Here is a 22597-nt window from a genome sequence, read left to right on the forward strand (position 1 = left end):
GTCTAAAATTTATATTTGTCAAAAGTCCAAGATCCCCCCCCCCTTTGTCAAAGAAAAATAATTTTTATGGCCCTATTCCCTAATAGGGCATAGGAGAAAGTGGTCAAAACGAATAATTGACCACCAGAGGAGTTCTTTGACAACAATAAAGTTGAGCACAGTTGTAAAAAGCTTCATTTACGTCACAATTTTACGGTGGAATGGCCATTAGGGGGGTCAATAACTTTTGTGAGAACTTTTCTTCGATATATTGGGGAAAACTGATTTTGATGAAAATTAATATTTTGTAATGATGCAGTTAAAAATTTATTGTTTGACTTCTAACTTTTATTATTTCAACAATCAACTACTCTACGGTCCGTTGATTTAACTTTATTTATTTTGAATTGTTTATTATTTTAGGCATAAACCTTCAAAGTAAGCATATTTGTTTGTCAAGGTAGGGCCCAGAAGGTGTATATAAATGGCGTTATTTAGACTTCAAAATATATTTTGTAGCCTAATTTTCATAATTTGTAGCTCAAAATGTATTTTAAACCATTATAACATTTGATGAGTTGCATTCAAATACTGGAAAAATACTCATGACTGGTATAATCTATAAATTGATTCCAACAATAGCAGACATAGTTGAGGTGGGTATCCCACAAATAATAGAATTTGAAATTAATGTGTAAAAATTAAGGTTTATGGATCTAATAAACAAATATGTCCAATTAGATTTAAATTTATTAATATCCACCTTGATCAAAATGCTCATGAAGTTTTTGACAAAGTGACAAGAAATTATGAAAATATCATTTTTCGGTTATGATACATTTTTTTTTTATAGCTCTATATTTTAAATTAATATGCAATTAATAGAAAATATTCATACGGTTTTTTAACAATAAACACATACTACCAAAAATAAAGGATAGTTTCAAAAACTGTAAATATTTACTTCATTTACAACTTTCCATATATATTATACATAGACTGACATTAGGGTATTTTCCTTATATTTCAACAAATTTAATATACCCATGGTTTAATTACATAAAAAAATTAAAAATTACATGCATGCAGTTAAATTTACACTTCCAAAAAAATAATTTTAAAATCGGCTGATCGTTTAGCACGATATGGCCCTTTGTAAAATCTTAACCACTAGGTGGCCCTCACATATTAAAAAACTTTAAAAACTGATTTTATAATTATACTTATGATAAAAGTATGGTTTTGCTATCAAATTATATGTTTTCGGAGCGAGGAGCTTCAATTTAATGGTATTATCAGTGGAAAACTAAGGAAAAGCAATGATCTTTAATGTGTTTATGTTTCGAGAAGCATATCTTTGGCGCCCAATTTGAGGATGAAGGATTGCACCATTTTTTTTTTAAAGGCCCATATCTCGCTAACCACTTGTCCGATTTTGAGATTATTTTTTTAGGTGATCATATTTATTGAGATTCTATGCTACAACGTAGTTAAAATAAATTTTCAGCGTAGTGGATATAAAATTATGTATTTGAAAATTTGTTGAAATATAATGGAAATTACCCATAATATATTACAAAATATATAGACGAGTATATTGGAAGGAATTCAAACAGTTTAACATAAGAATTTTAAATTAAAAAGGCTTGGAAATTTCAGCTTGTGATATTGGGAGCGTACATTGGTATTTTTATCGTGTGAATATTTTTTATACTTTTTTGGGATATTTTGAGGTATATGTATGTTGGAAGATGTTTTTTTTTAAAGAATAAATAATTCTAAATAGAATATTTAATAATCAAGTTTACTCTGAGAAAAGGTAAAATTTATATTACTCTTATTTATTAATATGGTATTCAAATCCAAAAAAATATTTAAGATTGAAGGAGAAAAACCAATTTTTTGAAATGAGTACAAATATATTTTCCCTCAAATTGTGAATTGGTAAAATATTGAAAATAAACTTATATTAGTGCAAGACTATACTCGGATGCAATCTTTAAATCGATTGAATCATTAAGTGATATGGGTGCTCTTAAAATATGGGTTTTCTCAGTCAAACCAGCTCCAAGTAATTACCCCAAAACAAATGTAAGCACTTTTGACATATAAGAAAAAAACGACCAAAATTAAAATGTTAATCTGACAATTTGGAGGAAAGCGGCTAAGATTGTCCTGTCGTTGCATAAATTAATCCCACTTTGTACCTAGAAAAGAAATAGGCAAAATAGACTCTGATCTCGATCGTCAATTCTACGTATAACTCCTTAACAATTCCTCAGCATTACTCTCCGTCAATCAGGAGCATCTTCACTCGAGGTTCAACTTTATGCATAGATGTTCTCTCTTTAAGAAGGAAACAATAATGATGACAGCTTTAGATGAAGAAAAACACTCTTCAAATTATCAACAACTACAAAAATCCCACCCTAAATAGATGCTTAGGAATTACAACCCTAATTATATTGAACAATTTGGCTTAAACAATTTTATTTAAATATTCTGAAGTCATTCAAAAATCCAAGACACGTGTTCTGACTTTAAATGAAGAGAGTAAACAAAAATAAATAAACGAGTTTGAGAAATTATACATAAATGAACTCTTAATGTTTCATAAGATATTTCTGATGTAAGCTCAGAAGTTTGAAGACACATTTTATTGAGAACAATTTTAATTTTTAAGCTTGCTCATTAATGGGGGATTACGCATATTTTTTTAAATTTTAATGGCGTTACAAGTACCATTTTCGCCCATTTTATTTTGATTTCTTAGTACAGCTTGAATTGCGTCAGTATCCCAGTAGTACCACTACAATACCGGTTGACCGAATATCACTAGTATCTATATATATCTTTTTTTTTTTATAAATCTTCCAAAGTATTCAATAACCCTTCGATTCGGGCTAATGTTGAAACGCGGTTTAAGGCTATTTTTTTCTGTTTGGTCGTAAGTTATTTTTTCTTCATCAGTTTCGGACGATATTTTGGTCCAGAGAGCGGATTCAAACCGTGGAATAAATTTCAATTATTAACCAAAATTTATACACATTTTTTTATTGAAATGTAAATTTTAATCCAAATTTTATTTTCTAAAAAAATTTAATCTCTTTAAAAAAAAAATTTTGTGTTACCAGATAAAGACGAATTTTATTACGAGACTGATTCAAACAGAAGTTGAACATAATCAGCAAAAATGATAACAGTCTCAGGTTTCGGTCTAGGATTTCCAGACCGAAACCCCAGACAAGTTCAGACCATAGTCAAATTCATATTTAAATAATATAAGTCCTACAAAAGTAATATTTATTAATATTTAATCATAGGCCGTATAATAATAATCTATTTTTTCCAATTGAATTGCATGATTATAAGTCGTATACATATATTGTACAAATAACCCGTAATTTAAAATATTTATGCCTTGATTAGGAATAGAGCAATATCGTAAATTAATGGTTTTTTTTACTATACATACACATTGATTTTGGACCGCATATTCTTCATGCTTGTCATTTTTCTTTCACAAATTACTAGCCTGCTCAGGTGAATATGATAAAGAAGCGAGCCATAATATGACATATCTCTTTATAGAATAATATAATACTCGTGAAGCACGTGTCAATCATAGGATCGATAAATCAATGTATTTTAACTCTTAACTTATTAATTCATTTACTTTAAAGATCATACAAAAATTTAACAACGAGAAAATAAGTAAACCTTTAGCATGTCTATCTTAATTACTAGTTCCATAAACTTATTATAGAGATTTAGACATGGTAAACCCTGTTTTGTTCTTCATATCATGATTCGACTTTATTTTTCAAATTTCTTTAAATAGTCATAAATACTTCTATATAATTAGTAATAAGAAATATTATTTATCGTTTAAAAAGTTTTTAAATTCTCAAAAAGTGGGCAGCTAAAATATTTTTATCTAGCAGATATTTAGAAAAGGATTATTCTTTGCTATTTGCCAAGTTCTGTAAACATAAAAAGAACGACCAAGAACTTGTATAAAATCTAAAATATTTCATAATCAAAACAAAGAGTTATAAATCATTTGAAGCTTATTTTTTTTGTAGTTCAATGATTAATTATGATTTATTTGTAATGAAGTACATACATTTTATTGGCATTAATTATGTAGTCAATAAAAAATTATATGATATTAAGAAATAAATTAGTATACGCACTCTACAGTGTCTCTTTTTTTTTTTTTTTTTTTTTTTTTTTTCTTAAGCTAAATATGTATTTATTTACTATTCTTTGCCATTATTGTAATTTGAATAGTCTCAATGATAACTCCTCAAACACAAAGAAGGAAAACGTGTCTGTAGTTAAATGAGTATAAATTTATGAAAAAAAAATAAGAATCTTTCAATTTTAATTAACCAACCTACAATTAAAAATAACACCCTAAATCATTAAGTAAATTTAAGTAACGTTTGACAACCTTTTTCTTTATGATTTCATGGTTTATTTATTTTTTCAGGAGGGTTGTTCATTTATAAATTTTTGTAATATTTATAGAGTACAACTTCAAAATATGTAAGCGAACTCAATATGATGTTCAAAATACATTTAAATATTTTGGTACAAAATTTCACAGCTATACCACATTATTTAGTATTAATTAAGATTCAAAGTCAGGGTTAACCATATCACAAAGACAGGAAGGAAGATTCTAAATTTTCTCAAGGCCAAAAAAATCAATCAGGCATAGTTTTGCTTTGTTCTGACGAAAAAAATTACATAATTTCAACTAGTATGTAATTAATTACGTATATTTTAATTTCAATAAATATTTGTGAATGGTTGAATTTGTCCCTTAGGTAATAAAGTGGGAAAAATAGAGTTGTATGGCCTTCATTAATGAACAATTGTACATATTGTAAGAGTGTAAAATGTCACTCAATAGTATTACAAAAAAAAATTAAAATAATGTTATTTAATTCAACTTTCAACGGAATTTCTTGATTAATCTCCGTTAGATTAAAGAATAGAGAAAGATTGACTAACTTAATGAAAAAAAAAGAAAAGAATGAAAGCATAATAATAGCACCTTGATATTAAAATGCTGTATGAATATAATATATATTTGTTTGTTCTTTTAAAAGTGAGAGCTTAACTCTGAGAATTTGTTGTTTACTTTCATTCTCTTCAGGAGAGAGAATATCTATGTATTGAGTGGGAGTGTGTGACTGTACTCATGATAAACGAAAAATAACACTACAGATGTCTTTTATATTATTAAAACAAAGATTATATGTTCATCAACGTTCAATCAAGTTTTGAATATAATGGAATCTATTTAGTAAAGGATATTCATGATTACAAGTTGCTAAACTAGTTTATTAATAATATTATTCAATAACTTCTTTTCGTAATAATATCTTTTTAATAATAGAAGTCTAAGAAAATATGTAAAATAATATATAAGTTATATCATTCTGATTTTCAAATTGGTATTAGAAAAATTATTTAAAATAAGAAATTGAGGTAAACCTATAATCTTTTGAATATATTTTTATCTTTTTCGCAAAAAATAAGGTAAATATATCATAAATTAATTTTGGTGGATGGAAGTATACAATTTTAGTACTGCCGTTTTCGTGCCTAGCAATTTCTCTTAATCTTTATTATGCTCTACAATCTTGATAATTAGATAATAAATTATAAAAAAGTATTATTTAAAAATGGACTATATTTAGTTTAATCTATTTTTTTTTTAAATTAATCCTGTGTTTAATGTATACTTTTTGAGCAAAAACTACTCAAAATCATCAAAAAGTATATTTTGGAAAAACTGAAGGCCGATGAGACAGGGTATAGGAAATATTTAGTAGTTGTGAGACTCGGTCCAACATCGGTTTTTTTTTTGGTGTTGGACCGAAGTGACATTTTCTAGACGGATTTTTCTCTCCAGACCGCGGTCTCAGACCGTGGACCGATTCACTTTTTAGGCCGATTTTGATTCCGTCTCACTTTATGGGCGATTTTTTTTGGGTCTCAATTCATGGTCTGATTTTTTTCGGTCCCATATTTTATGAGAGACGAATTTTTTTCCTAGATCAATTGTCATTCATTTTTTTCAAAAAAGTCTCAAAGGTACAAGATAAGTTCTAGAACAAATACTGTATACATATAAGAGACCATGGGATCAAAATTAATCCGAGTTATCTGTTAAAACTTCGTATAACGTCATTTTTTGGAAAAAAACATATGATGTTATATTTTGAACAATTTATCTGAAAAATCGGCCTAGAGCGATTTTTTTTTTGGGGACCGAACTACACTAAATTTTTCCTTTGGACCGATCTAGACCGAATTTTTGTATGAGAGCGGTCTAGACCCAGCTTTTTTATAATTATATAATTTATATAATTGTCTTGGACCGTTCTAGGATTTCCTTACCGAAACCCAACACTAATATTTAGATCCATAAAAAACATGATTTTCGAGCTTCTCACATCTTAGAGTATGGGAAAAATGTGGAAACATATCAAAATTCAAAAAAGTATATTTTTGAATAGGTATAAGGATGTATTCACTAACCATGTGGCCACATTTATCATCGTTGGGAAGGGAGGTGTCAACTTTAAACAACCTAGGCCTGAATAAGGAGACAAAATAGTATAAATGACGTCACAAGCAATAATAAAAAAAATATTACGGCCTAGCTCAATGGATAACACGCTCAGGAGAAATTATTCTCTTGAACTCAATCTATGTAGGTGCAAAACTCGTTGGATCCTAGGTAAGGATATATACATAATGAAAGTATTTATGAAAGAACCCATAGTTTAAGAAAACACAATATTGACCATTTTCACCGAACGACGTCTTAATTTTATTACCATATGTGGAAAGTAATTCAGTCAATTAGAGGATAAATAGTAATATGTATAGCATTTTTGCAAACTGATTTTTTTTTCTTTAGTGTAAAATATGCCTATATAAATATATTTTAACTATGGGACTCAATGTCTCAAACTATCAATCACTTTCAGTCAACTCAGCAACATAATATTTACAAAAATATTAATTGAATACATACTTATTTTAATAATTTTTTTTATAGAATTGAAAATACTTAAGTGATCAAGAAAGAAGTAAGGATTGAGATATTTATCTAGCACAGCAGTTTTCTAACTGGGAGTCTTCCCCTTTGGGGATGTGATAGTTCTTGAAGGGGCGCCAAACCTGAATAAAAACTTAAAATGCTGTTAACTAACAAAAGAAGAAGAAAATGGGTGAATGGGGATCAGGGGTGACAACTCAATCGTATGTGAGGAGAGGGGGATATTTTATAATTATGAAGCTGTTGAAATTGATGAAAAAATAATCAATAAATTAGCTTATTTTTCATTGTCGTTGTATTGAAACAGTGACATGGTTATTATCACCTATTTCAGCGTCTATGCGCACCCCAGCTATTCATTTATTATTAAAGAAGGGATTCACTCTTGCACACTTTGAAAACCCTTAAATGCCCCCCGAAAAAAAAAAAAAAAAGTTTATAAAACTTTATTTTTTCATATGAATTTCTTCAGTGAGAAATTTTCCTGATGAACACCAGACTCTAATATATTCATACGATAATTAAATAACTATCACTTAGAATTTTTTTTCCCCGCATAACACCAGGAGGTTTATATTTGCCGATATACTGAAATGATACACAAAGTTTACTCAATAATGCCCTATAACTTATATATATTTTATGTTTGACTCCTCATTAGTACGAATAAAATAATGGTTAACTAAATATTATGTCATAATAGATTTCTGGCAAAAAAAACCGCACAAACGCAATAAAATTATGTGCAGTCAACAGAAAATAAAATAGTTCGGAGAAACACTGGATTAAAATATTTATAAAAAATAATACATTTTCCTTATTTCATAATTAATTATATAATATAATAATAGCTGTCCCTTCAATTCTTACAACTATATAATTAATTGAAGAAACAACTTTTTTTGCTACTTCTCCCATTATTAAAATTGGACATTACATGAATTTATAATAAAGAATAATGATGTAAAAAGACTCTTCTGAGTCTCTCTGAAAGAGATAGGTTGAAATCTTTATCAGATATCTTGATATTATAAAATAATCATAGCCAATCTTAGACCATTTTCCATTTTGGTTTTAATCAATACAAAATGGCTAATCTAATAGTCATCACAATCATTTGTATAAATGTATGATGTAGATGATTGTAAACATTGCAATTGAACACAATTTGGATAAGTAAAATTTTATTTTAGAAAACTTTCCGTAACTTTATTTAAATGAAAGTCACTCAACCTAGGGGCTTGTCATTAAAATAAATAAATAAAACTTATAGATCGTAAATAGTGATTTATTCATTATCCTTGCACGTTTTAAGTTTCCTTATTATTTTATTCCCCTTAAAATGTGTCTATCATCAAAGAAAGCTTTCATAAGTTAGAAAATATAATTTTAAAACTTCATCTAAAGTGTGTTACTAAGTTAATTATTAATCTCATTATTTTGTTTTCTAGAATGAAGTATTTGTACTGTCTCGTCTTGGCATGCATAATTCCTTTAATTCAATCTGAAACAGGTAAGATTAGAATCATTTTTTAATTGTTATGTATTTAGGAAGTGTTAATATACTAAGGAATACTAATTACCATAAATATGATAGGAGAATAAGTTCGAACTTTGTTGGTAATAGATTTGATAAAAATAAACATCCATACTTATCTGATCAAAACTTTATCAAATACATTTTGCTTTTCGGAATCATTGTTATTGCAAATCATTATTTAATTTCCATGTAATGTGTTAAGGGGGGTGGGGCAACACTAGAGAAGCGGGAAATTTGAAATCTTAACTATTATGCCTGGAAATATGCTCTTTAATATACTTTACAATAGCTCCTAAAAAAGGACCTAAACAAAATTTCTATGATAAGTAGAGTTGAAAAGGATTTTTTTTCTTCTTTAATTTCGAATTCCCCACTTCATTTCTTACGTACAAAAGATCGTTTAGTAGTATTTACTTTTTTAAAGACAAAGATAATGAGTTAAGATAATTCAAAAAATCCTTTTCAATCTGATATATTTCCAGGCAAAGTTGAAGATGATATAAATGCAATTTCCTTGATACAGTCAAAATCAAGCTATTCTGCTTCGGAGCGATTAGACAATCAGATTTCTTATTTAATCCAAAGATTACCTGGTCTTATCTCCACTGCAAGAGATAAAATTAATGGTGCTCAAAGTGGTGAAGAACTGCGATTCAAGGTTTATGGAGTAACCGTCATCTTGGCTTCATTTAAAGAAATTGTTGCTGATTTTTTGATTTCTGATCGAAATATTATAAACTTCGGAGGCTCCGACACTATATATACCTATGGGTTTCTATTTTTTTATGGTCTTGGTTTTGGGTTTGGTAGTATATGGGCTGTTGGTCCATATTCGGATCTTCCTTGCGGCCCTTCTGATTTTAAACAATTAATCAATGAATACGGACTTCAAAATGGTGTTGTTCCATATCTCAATGGTTATGATAATCCTTTAAGTTTATCCACTAGGGTTTGTGAGTTTGAAATCCTCGCTTATATGAAACTTAACTGTGTTCTCTCTGGAGAAAATGATCATATCGAAGCAGCTGAGGTTCTATTTTCTCTCGAACAACTAATTGAAGCTATGAAAATCCGCATTGACTGGGAAACAAAATAATAGGCAACAAGTATTGTTTTAAATACTATTATCCATTTTATTAGCATAGCATCGCCGAGTGTTTCTATAACATTTATAGGATCATATTATCAAAATTGGATTGTTACAACTAGAATATTTTAAATAAAAATATTTTTTGAATATGACTTTGTATCCTATTTCATATATTATAGAATAATTTCATGAATAAATTATCTGAATCTAATAATACTTATGACTTTTATTTAATTATTTTTATAATTTTGGACTGAACATATCCTTATTTATCTATAAAATATATGTTGTTATTGTTTCACTCTTTTTCAGTTTTCACTCATCGTTCATCGAGGTACAATGCTCAGTCCCTTCATTCTGCTGCATCAAGTATAGACGAAAGAATGCAAGGGATACTTGGTCAAATACGTAGCACTATTCCTTCATCGATTTCGAGCATAGAATCCGATATAGCGGTTTTAAATATTAGAAAAGCATTTATCGGAACAATGAATTTATTTGGAGGTATTTCTTTGTTAAATTACTAAATCCAAAAGTTCTATTATAATTTTTGTACAGCACTTTTTGGAATTAGAGGAGCTATTGGAGACAATTTGAGTCCGGATTTTACTCTAAAACAACTTTCCTTTGGAGATCAGCTCAATGTATGTCGACTAGTTATTTTACTCCTTACTTTAACATTGTAGTTAAAAGATATGTTATATTCTTTAATCTTTTGTTAGGCTCTATCTCAAGCTATGTATGGTTTTGGGTATGTTGGTCCATTTTATTTGGAACTGGAAGAGGCTCGACTAGATTGTGGACTTAGCGATTTTGACAATGCCTTAAGAGAATACGCATATGTTACGGACTTCTCCACGACTTATGGTCATTCATATACTGGATCAAGTGATACAGATCCACATCTTTTAACTTACTATGTTATTAAAATGAAACATGCTCTCAAGAGGTCCATTTATTGTATAGTAAGTCCTGCATCATATTCTGGTATTTAAGTATATATATCATTTGTTTCATCTTTTTCTAGACAAGTCGGAAAGGAAGCAATCAAGAGGCTGTTATTACCAACTCATTAATTGATCTATACGCAAAGCTGGCCACTGAAAGACTCTCATTGACTGACGGAATTTTATCAACATCTAATAATGTTGAAAATCCCACATATCAAGGTGCATCTCAATCCCAATATTTCTTTAATAAATAAAGTTTGTACAAAGTTGTGAAGATCTTTAGTTACATATTATTTACGCAAATGTTACAATTGTACATAGATCATTTCTTTCATAAAGAAATGTACCTCTCCTAGAACGATTATAAAGGTTCCTCAAAATGTTTAGCCACGTTTTTTTTCCTTATGATTTAAAAATATCTATTTTGTAATTTATATTTAAACAATACGTGCTTTTATAAAGTGATATTATATTTTTAAAACACTAATATATAATATAGCGAATCTAAATCCTTGAAAACAAATTTAAACGTACGCATCATACATATTTAACTATTTTCTGAAAACATTCTAATAATTTTCACACATAAGAAATGTATTTACAAAATAAGACTAATTTTTTCTAATAATTAGCTGAGATTTTAAGAGTTAATATTTTATATTTTTATTATCTAGCGAGGTTAAATTTGGCCTTTATATAATGGATTTGTATTATTATAAATAAGAATATACTTAAATTTACTTTAAGTATATACATATATTCAATATATTTAAATTATAAACTCATGTTAATAATAACAAATACATTTAAAAAATGTGAAATCACTACTATAGGGTAAAATATGGGAACTTTTGAAGGACAGCTTGATGATAATAGTTTAATATATATACCTTGTATGTCATTAGTTGTTAAATGACTTGGGAACGGAACACAAAGTTGAACGGAGTTCCATGGAGCTTGAGTTTAATGAATGGAACGCTGAAGAGATTGGAATTTTTTATATAACGCTGAACGCTAAAAATGAGATTTTAGTGTTCCCTTCTAGTAGTACTTGCCAAAAATTCAAGAAATCAAAGTTAATATTTTTTCTACTTTTTAAATATGATTGAAAGGGCTGATGAAGAAAAAGACGAACGCATGAGATACCTATTTTAACAAAAACAAAACAAAACAACCACAACACAATGTATACTGACATTTCATCATACCCTAAAAATACATCATATTAAAATTTAGAGTTTCTTATGTTTTTTGGGGCTATAGTATATCTGCCTCCCTGAGGATCCCTTGATGAAATATCAAGAGTCATATGCTTAGCTAATTAGGAATCTTCCAATATTTAGATTGTATTTGTTGTTTTTGGTTATCTTTTATATACAGTGTGTGACAGCAAAACACGACCTGTTAGTGTAGGATACGAAAAATGAAATTATAAGGAATAACGTAGTGTTGAACAAGTAGGTGTATTGCGATATTTCTTTGCTTAAACGTCTTTATGCGTCCTCAAAGTGCTATATTTCATTATTAAAAGACGAATTTATAATTAAATACCACGAAATTTGGATTTTTTACGAAAAATATGTTATTCAAAGAAATAATAATTAAGAAGTAATTCTCTAAATAACTGGCATCTGCTGCCACCATGGTCAGGAACCCGGGTCTGAAGGCTGCGCACACCTTGACGACGTACACCTGGGAAATGGTCGCCCAATGCCTCTCAGCGGAAGTCTTTGGCACGTCGATGCAGGGATGATGGACGGCACATCATCTACTTTTGACATAGCCCTAGATACTATAGTAGAGAGTATTGATGTCGAGCGAGGAGGGAGGCCATAAATCGTGTTATGTGAAATCGGAAAAAATATCTGCATGGCCCTGGCCACGTGCCCTGGGCGGAGTTCTGCTGGAACACAAAATTTCCCTCTGGGTAGTTGGACTTTCCACAGGGCATGACCACCCCTTTGAGAACGTCCTGGTACTCCTTTGCCCCGATTTTCGGGCCATTCGGGAACCAATACGGGGCATCCACTTCCTGACTAATGAAACGATTCACAGCATCATTGCAAAGGCTGAGAACTTCGTCTGGTTAACTGATGGAACCTCATCGACCAGGTAGGCGAGTTAGTAGTCGTTTTTGAAGTTTCTTGACTAGTGCACGGTCCAGTTTTTCTTGTTTTGTTGCTGCGCTTGGCGCAAATCACATTGGCTATACTTTGCTTTTTGGCCTCGTCTCGACAATGGGTGTACAGATTTGAGTTAGTTGTATTTAAGCATTATGGTTTTGAAAAAATCTTGAAACCAAGTACTCAAATGAGGCCTCCCCGACACTATCAATGCGGAAGTCGTGATTTGCAATCGTAGTGTGTATATGGCACTACCTTTTGATTAGAACGCGGAACAGAACGGAAATAATGGCTGAAAGGAATGCCGAAATAGTAGAACACTTACAAACATGGTTGTTCAGCCCTTTTTAAATATATAAGTGATAACTTTAATCGAGGTCATGAGGTTATGTTGCGTTTATATCAATTACTTTTTCTAAATAAAGTGCTCGCAAAAAAAAAAAAAAAAAAAACACAGTTAAATTACAAATTTTAAAAGGCGGGACAATGATAAAGAATGTTTTCCCCTATTTTAGCTGAAGACCGTCCTTTTGAAATTGTCTGCCGCTTCTGCATTACTAGGGGTACCTTTTAAAACACGAATAAGATGTGTAATAAGTAATAACTAATAAGCTGTGATACTAATCATTAACATTTCGGGCATGTTAACAAAAAAGTAATCGACTATCATCATGAGGGGGAGGGATAGAAAAAAATAGGCGAGAGTAAGGATTCTAAAAATGGACATGTTTAAAAATATATTTTTTTAAACTGTCATAAGTTTCACAATTTAAAAGGCAATTAATTCAACGCCCGGGCAACATGGCATAGGTAGTTACCCAAGACAAATAATTCCAGAGTATTTTTGATGTAGTGCAATAATTAATAACCGTTTATTGGTGTTTTCGAAACTAAACAAAAGTAGGATACTTGATACACAAGAAAGAACCATGATACAGGGAAGGAGGAAACAGGGGTATAGGATAGGATAGGATAGAATTATAAATGTTACAACAGGAGGAAACATGTAAAAACTGTAATTTATTATATTCCAGCATTTATTTTAATTTTTATTACAGTTTGTCAGCAAAGTAAATACTTATAATTACATATATAAGATAAACAAATAAAATATTTACAAAAACAGAGTATAGCTAATAATAAAATTTATAGAATATTTTTTTTACTACTTACTGTGACTGATAATTAAAGTATATCATGAAATTACATAAAAAACAAAACATAATTAAACATAATATATATATATCAAAGTATATAGTACGAGTATATATAATCAAAATGGGGTGTAACAAGTCTCCTGGATAGTGTTTGAATCAGAATAAATGATGTGAACTGGATATTGAAACGATTAATATATTACAAGCATGTTAATTAATTGAACAACATGCTAGACTATGCTATTTAATAAAATAAAATTGAAATATCATGTTTTATAATAGAAATATATATCAATAAACACTTACCTAAAATGTTTCCTTTTAGTGTCAAAAATTTCAATGTCGAAATTCTCTATAATTGTAAGCATTAGCCAATTTAGGTTTTATGTTGATTTAATAAAAAAAAAAGACATTCAATTCTATCAGAACAGGGTTCTTAAATAACTTTACATGTCTCCTCCGTTACAAGTATCCTCACTCTCCCTTACAATGACATAAGGAAGAATCACTCGGAAGTCAACCCTAAATTATACTTTGAGTCCAATATGTACTAACAATTACAACTTTGTAACAAATCCTTTGCCTTTTATGAACACAAGCAAATGTTTAATCCGTATTCTTTTATATCAATGATAGCTTTGTATGTTTTAGTATAAAAGGATTTTCTCTCCGGAGGAATTAAATAATAATGATCACCAGAGGTGTGTAAAATATGTCCTAGAAAGTGGAACCGGATTTTTCTATTTCACAATGTTATTTTTCAACGTTTTTATCATTATTGCTTAATTTTTGAAGACTAGACATCTATTTATAAAGCCATGCTTGTGAACGGAACGCAAAATTGAAGGGACATATTTTTTTTTTTTTACGATGCACGCTAAAACTGAGATTTTAGCATTCTGTTCAAAAAGGTGATAGTAATTTCGGAAGGGGTGTAGTTCCACGAGATAAGTATCCCTAAAACCCGACAATGGAAGTTAAGGGGGATTTTTTTTTTAAATTGAGGAGGGACCTAAAGCCCCCCCGGGTAGACGCCCCTGATACAAATATCCATGTAAATGTGAACTGTTCACTCTAAAATGTACATAACTATTATTCATTTCCCCTTTACGCAGTAATAATTTTTCGTATGAATTTAATGTACTTCACATTGAGTGGATATTTGCGTTAGATAATATGTTGAATGTTACTGGTTGCAATCAAGGTTAATAGTATTTCTATCAATATAATGTATTTTTTCAATGTCGCCTACAGGTCAGGGTTTAGTTTTGAAAAAAAATATTTATTTTTATGAAAAATACACGAATCATAAATACAAAGGTTCAATCATTTATATTTATCAAATGACAGACAATATTTCAAATTGATATTACGGTCAATTAGAAACATTGAATTTTAATTTCTGGGATGAATTGAAATACCCTAGAGTGTTAATTATAGCTTAAAAAATATATGTTTAACTTAATTTAGCCCAATATTGTGTTCGCTCTATAATTTATGAAGTTCCTAGTCCTATAAATGTACCGGTGAATTTTGGCTCCTTTCAATACAATTAGCGGTGCCTCCAACGGATTAATCAGAATCATATGTCCATTGAAATAAACTATAATTTGTTGTAAACTGTATTCTATGTTCAGTTTTAGAAAGAGTATTCTACCTTCCCTTTGGGGTTGACGTGCTACAAATATGCAATTTTATTACAATGACTCAGTACTATTAAGAGTTGGTCATAAGTTATATAGTAATAGATTTGAATAATTAATTATGACTTAATTCATCTATATTTACATATGGGATTAAGAGAAGATTGATATGATTAAATCACGAGTTTCTTTGAAAATAAAATATTGTAATTTTTATTCGGCTATTTGTGTTTTGAACTTGGGTTTGATTTTTTTAAATTATTCTATCGACATTTTTGACAAAAAAAAAGTTTTGGTGTACCTGACATTTTCAATTTTTTTTCGTTTTTTACATTCAATTGAATTTATAAATTTCATTATGAATATCCGACTATTTTATGCCTCAAAAACTGTAGAGCAGGGGGGGCCGCACGTGGTCCTTTGCCATTTATTTTGCGGCCCTTCCTCCTTTCCTTGTAACTTATTTATGGATATTTACTCGGAAAAAAAAATTAAGCATATTTTGATAAATACGAAAATTATATTAATATTATACAAATTCAGAAAAAAGTTATAAGCTAATGTACCTCATCGAAATGCAATTTTCGTTACAGCTAAATTTTGAGCTAAGGATGATGAATACAGCTAAAAAGAAATTATATTACATATTTATGCAATGCTAAAGGAGTGTTAAATAAGAGAATATACACACAAAATACAGTTGGAAAAATATTTTTTCCTTCTATGGATTGATTTGGTTGGGTTTTTGGGAACCTGTAGAGACTTATGGATTTAATCCACTGGAAAGAGTTATTTAAAACGAGAAATACATTTTTATCGTTGTAAGTCATCGTGTAATAGATGTCATTTAAATTTTAAGTATATATAAAAAGTGTTGGGCTACGGTTTATTTTCTTCGAAGGAGAGTAAATATATATTTTTGGGCCACCGGTTTAGGATTTGGATGGGGGGAGTAAATAATTTTAATTTTATGTTAAATTTTTACTTGTAAAATGTTACATGACTAAATGTTTATTATATTAATTACATATAATGAATTTAAACACGGCACAAAAAATATGGATTAACTGTGACAGCTGTTACCACATGATTTCCTGTTAGCTGTTTGCAGGTGTAACTTTTGGGTTTTTTGTACAATCATTTACTATTTAAAATAGGTAATTCTAATTTAATCAAAAAATTTTGAATTAATTTTCTATTCTTTGTGTAGTTCAACAGTAAAGGATCCAATTAATTCAGATGGGCATTTAAGTTGGACCAAAGGAGCTAGTATAGAGCTCAGTTTACTAGAAGTTTCCAAGAACTACTTGATGATTATTAATCCCCCATAACCATCCCATATTTTTGAACATTCTGATAGTTTTTTCCACAATATAAAAGATCCCAATTTTCAACATTAATATCAGGATTCTAGCATTATTCATCTATGACATACCACACTGTCCAAGTCAGTGTTTTTAAAAATTTATCGACTCTAGTAATATATTTGTAGTTATCATGAATCTGTAACATCTAATAAATTTTTTACAAGTTGATTATAATCTATTGCACTTACTAGTAAGATGCAGGTTCAACCAGTTTAATCTTGCATATATTATTTTTCATCATATTGACGCTCAGTTCTAAGGAAAATGTCAGACTATGTGGTTGTGGGCAATACTCATTGTAGCAAAGTTTGGAATCATTTTATACAAAATTGAAAAACACAGAGAGGCAAATGCAATTATAGTGGCAAAATTTTAATAGCTAAAGACTAAAATACAACTGGACTTTGTGAACATGTGATAAGAAAAAATGAAATCCACATAGATAAAGGCGAAACATTACAGAAAACAAAAGTTATTAAATAAGTACTTCAACCAAATAACAAATCCTAAAAATGATATTCATGAAAAATGGCATATATCTGTGCTCATGATAACGTGTCATTCAAGTGTAACTTTGCAATTTGTGTTTAAGGAATCTGGTTATATCAAGTGCCACTCTGAAATTTAAAAAAATATGTGATCGAGCATGGCAAAAATATGACTAATTCCATCAAACAAAAAATGTAAAGTTAATCAAATTGAACAAGAAGTGTTCAATATCGTTGGACGAATATACAAGCATTCGAAATCAGTAAGTTATTACTTTGAATTAAGATGAACGAAAAATGGGGATTTTAATTAGTTTTGGTATTCATTTTTATGAAGCAAAGAATTTTTTTTTTTTTTTTTTCTACAAACGTTATATGAATATAAATTTTTATGAAAGCGATTCCAATCTCTTCACATGTGAGCAAATGATTACGAACACTACAAATTAACTTTATTAGAGGGATACGCAAATCAGGCAAAATTTGTGAGATACTTGTATTGAAAAAAGCTTGAGAGACATCCTTATGAACTAATGCACCTCATGTAATATTTTTATGATAGTTAATATTTTATTTTAAAAAAAAGATAATTTTGATGTTATCATTAATAAAACAAAGTTTGTCAATCTTGCAATCGAGTTTGTGCGAAGAATTTTTTTAGTCAAAACGAGTCTCATGATCAAGATAATCATATAGAATAAATAATTGTGTAGATTGGATAGAAGTTTTATACAATCAATCATATCAGAAATAGACATATTGGCACTTTTCATGATAAGTTTAAATATTTTATTGATCTATTATAGTTTAATATAAATGTATAGAGCATTGGATTTATATGTATGTGTGTGACACTGACCAATACTTGAAGTAAAGATTGTCAGTAGGTCAAGGTTACTTCTCTTCTCAGCAAATAAAAGATAATTCAACAACTCATTCTAATAATAGGCTCACGCCAAGTAATTTATATACACCCTAGACAGATGCCAGAAGGTTTGCACATTCATGGTAATTCTTAAGTGATTCTTGCAGGGTGATTATTGTAGAATTTATAAATTAATGTATGATTAAATAACACACCACCAGGTGTAAATCCTGGATTTGTAGAAAACTACGGAAATCGGTAGTGGATATTTTGTATTATATTTATCAAAATCCACTTAATAAATCATGCCCACACGGGCTGTGAGTATATACTGTCATTCAATACAAAGAGGAAAATAAGACCACTAAAGCTCCTCCAGAAAAACAAACAAGCACATTCAGCTTTTAGTCAGCTGGGGCTTTCATCTGAAATCAACTCCTCTACTATTGTCACAGTTGAAAAGTTTGTGAGTGAAATGTACATTATACACAAAGAAGAAAATGACCATCTTCAAGATCACTACACCAAAAGATACGTCGCACTCATTTAGTTGCAACTAAGTTGACCCAAATAGAATTATCTCCCAAAGAGTATGGGTGGAAGAATGTAAATGGTTGCAACCAGTTAGTGTTGTTTGAGGGCAATTTTCCCCCTAAATCATGAAATGTTGTTCGACATGATATCTTAGGGGAAGATAGTCAAGAAGGTAAGTTATATTTATCTACAACAAAAGTTAGGCATGGTTGCCTAACAAAATTTTGTGAGTACAAAATCTTAAGAGAATAATTTAATTTTAGTTTCTTAAGATATCATTTGAGAAATGAATATTAAGAGCGTAGCGAGTTAAACAGTTTTGAGTTTTTTATCACTTTTTATGTGACAACTGAGGCTGGAAAAACAAGAAATGATGTTACAACTACACTTGAGTTTAATAAATTGGCAAGTGCTTTTGCAGATACCATTCGTTACAGACACTATTTTTTCATTTCTTCGTCACTGTCTTCACCTTCATTACTGCTATCGTCATCTTTGCTGTTATATTCATCAACATGCGGTAAAAAAGAAAAACACAGCAAAAATATAATTTCATTAAGATTATTTGCTAAACAATTTTAAAATTGTAATAAAATGGAATTTTGAGGTATGTGGGCATTAATTGAGAATTTTGTAAGACAAAATTCTGGGATGAGAATTTCAAGCTTTTGACATATTTTATTGATAATTCAGCCTTTTTATCCAAAATATGAGCAATTTGGTTTGTTTTAGCCATTTTTGGGAGGAATTTCGGACACTTTTTCAGTTTCTATCAGCCATTATAGTACATACAGTAACAAAAAAGTAACAGGAAACCATTTGTTTATTATGATACAAGTGGTTACCTGTAACCTTTTTATTACCATTTTGATTACCGTATGTCTTATAATGGATCTTGTAATGTTCCTTTATGTAATAGCACTCTGAGGTAAATTTGAGGTTTTTGTGGGTACGTTGTGGTGGGTCTCAACTCACTTTTCCGACGCATTTTTGTTGTCAATTTTAACTTTTTATGATTTATGATTGGTTTTGAATTTTTTTACAAAAAATTCATAATTAAAACTTTTTGTAAAATATTTCAAAAATCCATATCTATTAAAAAAAAGAAAGATTGAAAATTTAATTTTAAATATTAAATTCTTTGAATTTTTTTTTCGAAAATCCATAGCTATTCACAAAAAATTCAATTTTTCGGTTTAAAATATTAAATATTAGATTGTTTGCTCTGCTGCATAATTTCCCCGAATGAAAAAAAAAAATCTTTTAAAAAGCAAAAAATTCGTAATTTGGGAGGGCTACAGCCGATTCCCTGCGGACGCCCTGATTTTCAATATATGTTTAAATTTGAATTGAATATTAATGCTGCTATGTAAAATTACAATTAAGTTCTGAGACTGCCTGTGGTCTGAAACCCACTTATGTGTGTGGCGATGGCACAAAAACAACCTGAGAGTTTTTTTGATGAAACAAGGAAAAACAAATTATAAGTTTTTTACTTCAATAAAAAACCGAATAGGTTTTTTCAAGAGTAAAATACAATATTAAACCAACGAAAAGCTGTCCCAGAAGTTATTAATATTATGGATTTTTGTTTCAATTTTTAAATGAACATATTATATGCAAGTTCAGTCAATTTGATTGTGCGGTATTTGAACTTTTAAATGGAATTTTGATATCATCAATACAATCAATTTCAGTTGAGGAGGCATGCTCTTAACAAGCTAATCCCTTTCTTATTTTCTTTATTATCGCAACGTGAAGACTCTTCTTTAATAATAATTTTCACGTTATGACGTCTCAGTATCTTTTATGATCCGTGCTACCAAATATCAGGTTCATTTAACCTTAAAAACCGTGGCTCCTCATTTTTTGAATTAATGTAAATTATAGTACTCATATCAACAGATACGTTTATGAATAATTAATTGAATCAAAATCAAAAAAGTTATGGCAAAAAAAAAATCGGTGAAGATTACTCTTTTCTTATTTTTTTTTTTTCAGGTGCTAAAAATTGGATTTCCTATTGAATATTGGATTCGTAAATAATCTATATTTATATTTATGTGAGAATAAAGTTTGTAGAAATTTGAATCATAAAAAATGAGTTTAACCTAAATATCTGACCTCAATTTTGAAGAAGGAAGGGCACGAAATGATGCATGTTGGATATAAAACATAATATTATTTCAATTTTCGTAACATATTTTTTACATAATTTTCCAATATTTTCACAAAAATTAAACAGTTATTGAGGGATATTTTTTCGACAATATCATTATTCATAACTTTTTTGTTTTTGTTTTTACAAGTACGAACAAATATTGGTAGGTTTATATTCATCTTTAAAAAGCCAATATAGGCTTTTTTCTACTTTTTTGTGCCCAATTCGTGGGAAACATTTTTGATTTTGATTTGGCAGTTATTTGAAAAATAAAAGATAGATTTCTCATTTAGACAAATTTTTCATGCATATACATATGTGATGTTATTTGAAGTTTATAACTCATTTTTTCTTAAATAAATAATAATACATATATTATACAGGCGCTATATTATACTGCTCGCCCGCACCAAAGGGTTTTAAACATTAAGAAGCAATAACACTGTCATAGTAATTTACCTCTCTGTCCTTGGTCCGAGCAACGCCGTTGAACCCTTTGCTCGTATCACTATATTATATTGCTACTGTAAATAATAATTATTAATTAAAACTTTTCTCATTATAAATAAATAAAGCACAATTTTAATATTATTTGTAATTATGAAAATTTGTAAAAAGTTGTTTTTTTGTAATTTTACAATTTTATGAGAAAAAATGAATTTTGACTTTTTCATATCGCTTTTTTTATTTTTCAATCAAAATCAAATCCTTTGTTTTTAAACCAATTTTAAAAATCGTTCATTTGCAATATGAAAATATTTAGAAAAAAATATAAACTTCCAGCAGGGAACATTTAAATCATGATTTAAAATATTATAACCGATGCAAATTTCAAACACCTTAGATATTGACTAATTTGAAAATGAAAGAAGATGTCTCTCTTTCTTTTTTATTTCTTGATGAATAAAATACAATTTTGGAGTGAATAAATTGGTTAAATAAAATGTATTTAACCAATCAACATCTATTTACTAGGTATGGAGATATGAAGATTATCCTATTTCCAATTACACTTCTACCTCTTGCAACTCTACTTTGGTCCATGAACGAATTAAAATCGTATGTCAAGGTATTACTGTATATTTTTTTTTATATCTGGATATAATGAGGTATTCATAGATCAATATGTGCATAGAGACAACAAAGATTTTCTATTAGCTTTTTGGCATACTAAGACAGAATTATATAGAAATCTTCAGTCTGTTGCAATGAACAGTAACTTTAGAAAGGGGTATGCTATTTTCAATGTAAGTTAAAGGACAGCAGTTGATTGGTGAACTTTTATCACGTCATCATATCTGAATATATTTTTTCTTTTGGGATTACAGATAATTACTCATTGAAGTTCTTCATCCGTTAATCTAAGGAGTACTATATTCAAATGTAATTCAATAAGCATGTCATAGTTATTGATAATTAATTCATATCATGAAATGACGATTCTATATTTGTTTATGAAAGAGAGTTTTAAACTGAACATATACTAAAATGGTAAAATATTGACTTTTAAATGAATAGCTGTACTCATTTTCATGTCTTTAGTGTATATCAATTTAATTGATAACTTAATTCAGTGGACATATATTAGGTTGGGGGAAAGTAATTTCGTTTTTACC

At 29.1% G+C, this 22597-nt stretch overlaps 1 protein-coding gene across 1 annotated transcript in view; it reads left to right on the top strand.

Moving 5' to 3' along the window:
- Nucleotides 1–11172, top strand: part of LOC121118286 (uncharacterized) — a 36750-nt gene extending 25578 nt beyond the window's left edge. Inside the window, exons 2-6 of the mRNA XM_040712854.2 lie at nt 8515–8576; nt 10006–10197; nt 10252–10337; nt 10416–10658; nt 10721–11172. Of these exons, the coding sequence (XP_040568788.1) occupies nt 8516–8576; nt 10006–10197; nt 10252–10337; nt 10416–10658; nt 10721–10897 (759 nt within the window). The 5' untranslated portion in view covers nt 8515 and the 3' untranslated portion in view covers nt 10898–11172. The remainder of the gene's footprint in view (nt 1–8514; nt 8577–10005; nt 10198–10251; nt 10338–10415; nt 10659–10720) is intronic.
- Nucleotides 11173–22597: the final 11425 nt, after the last annotated feature.

This window comes from Lepeophtheirus salmonis, chromosome 5 (assembly GCF_016086655.4).
Source record: "Lepeophtheirus salmonis chromosome 5, UVic_Lsal_1.4, whole genome shotgun sequence".
Lineage (NCBI taxonomy): Eukaryota > Metazoa > Arthropoda > Copepoda > Siphonostomatoida > Caligidae > Lepeophtheirus > Lepeophtheirus salmonis.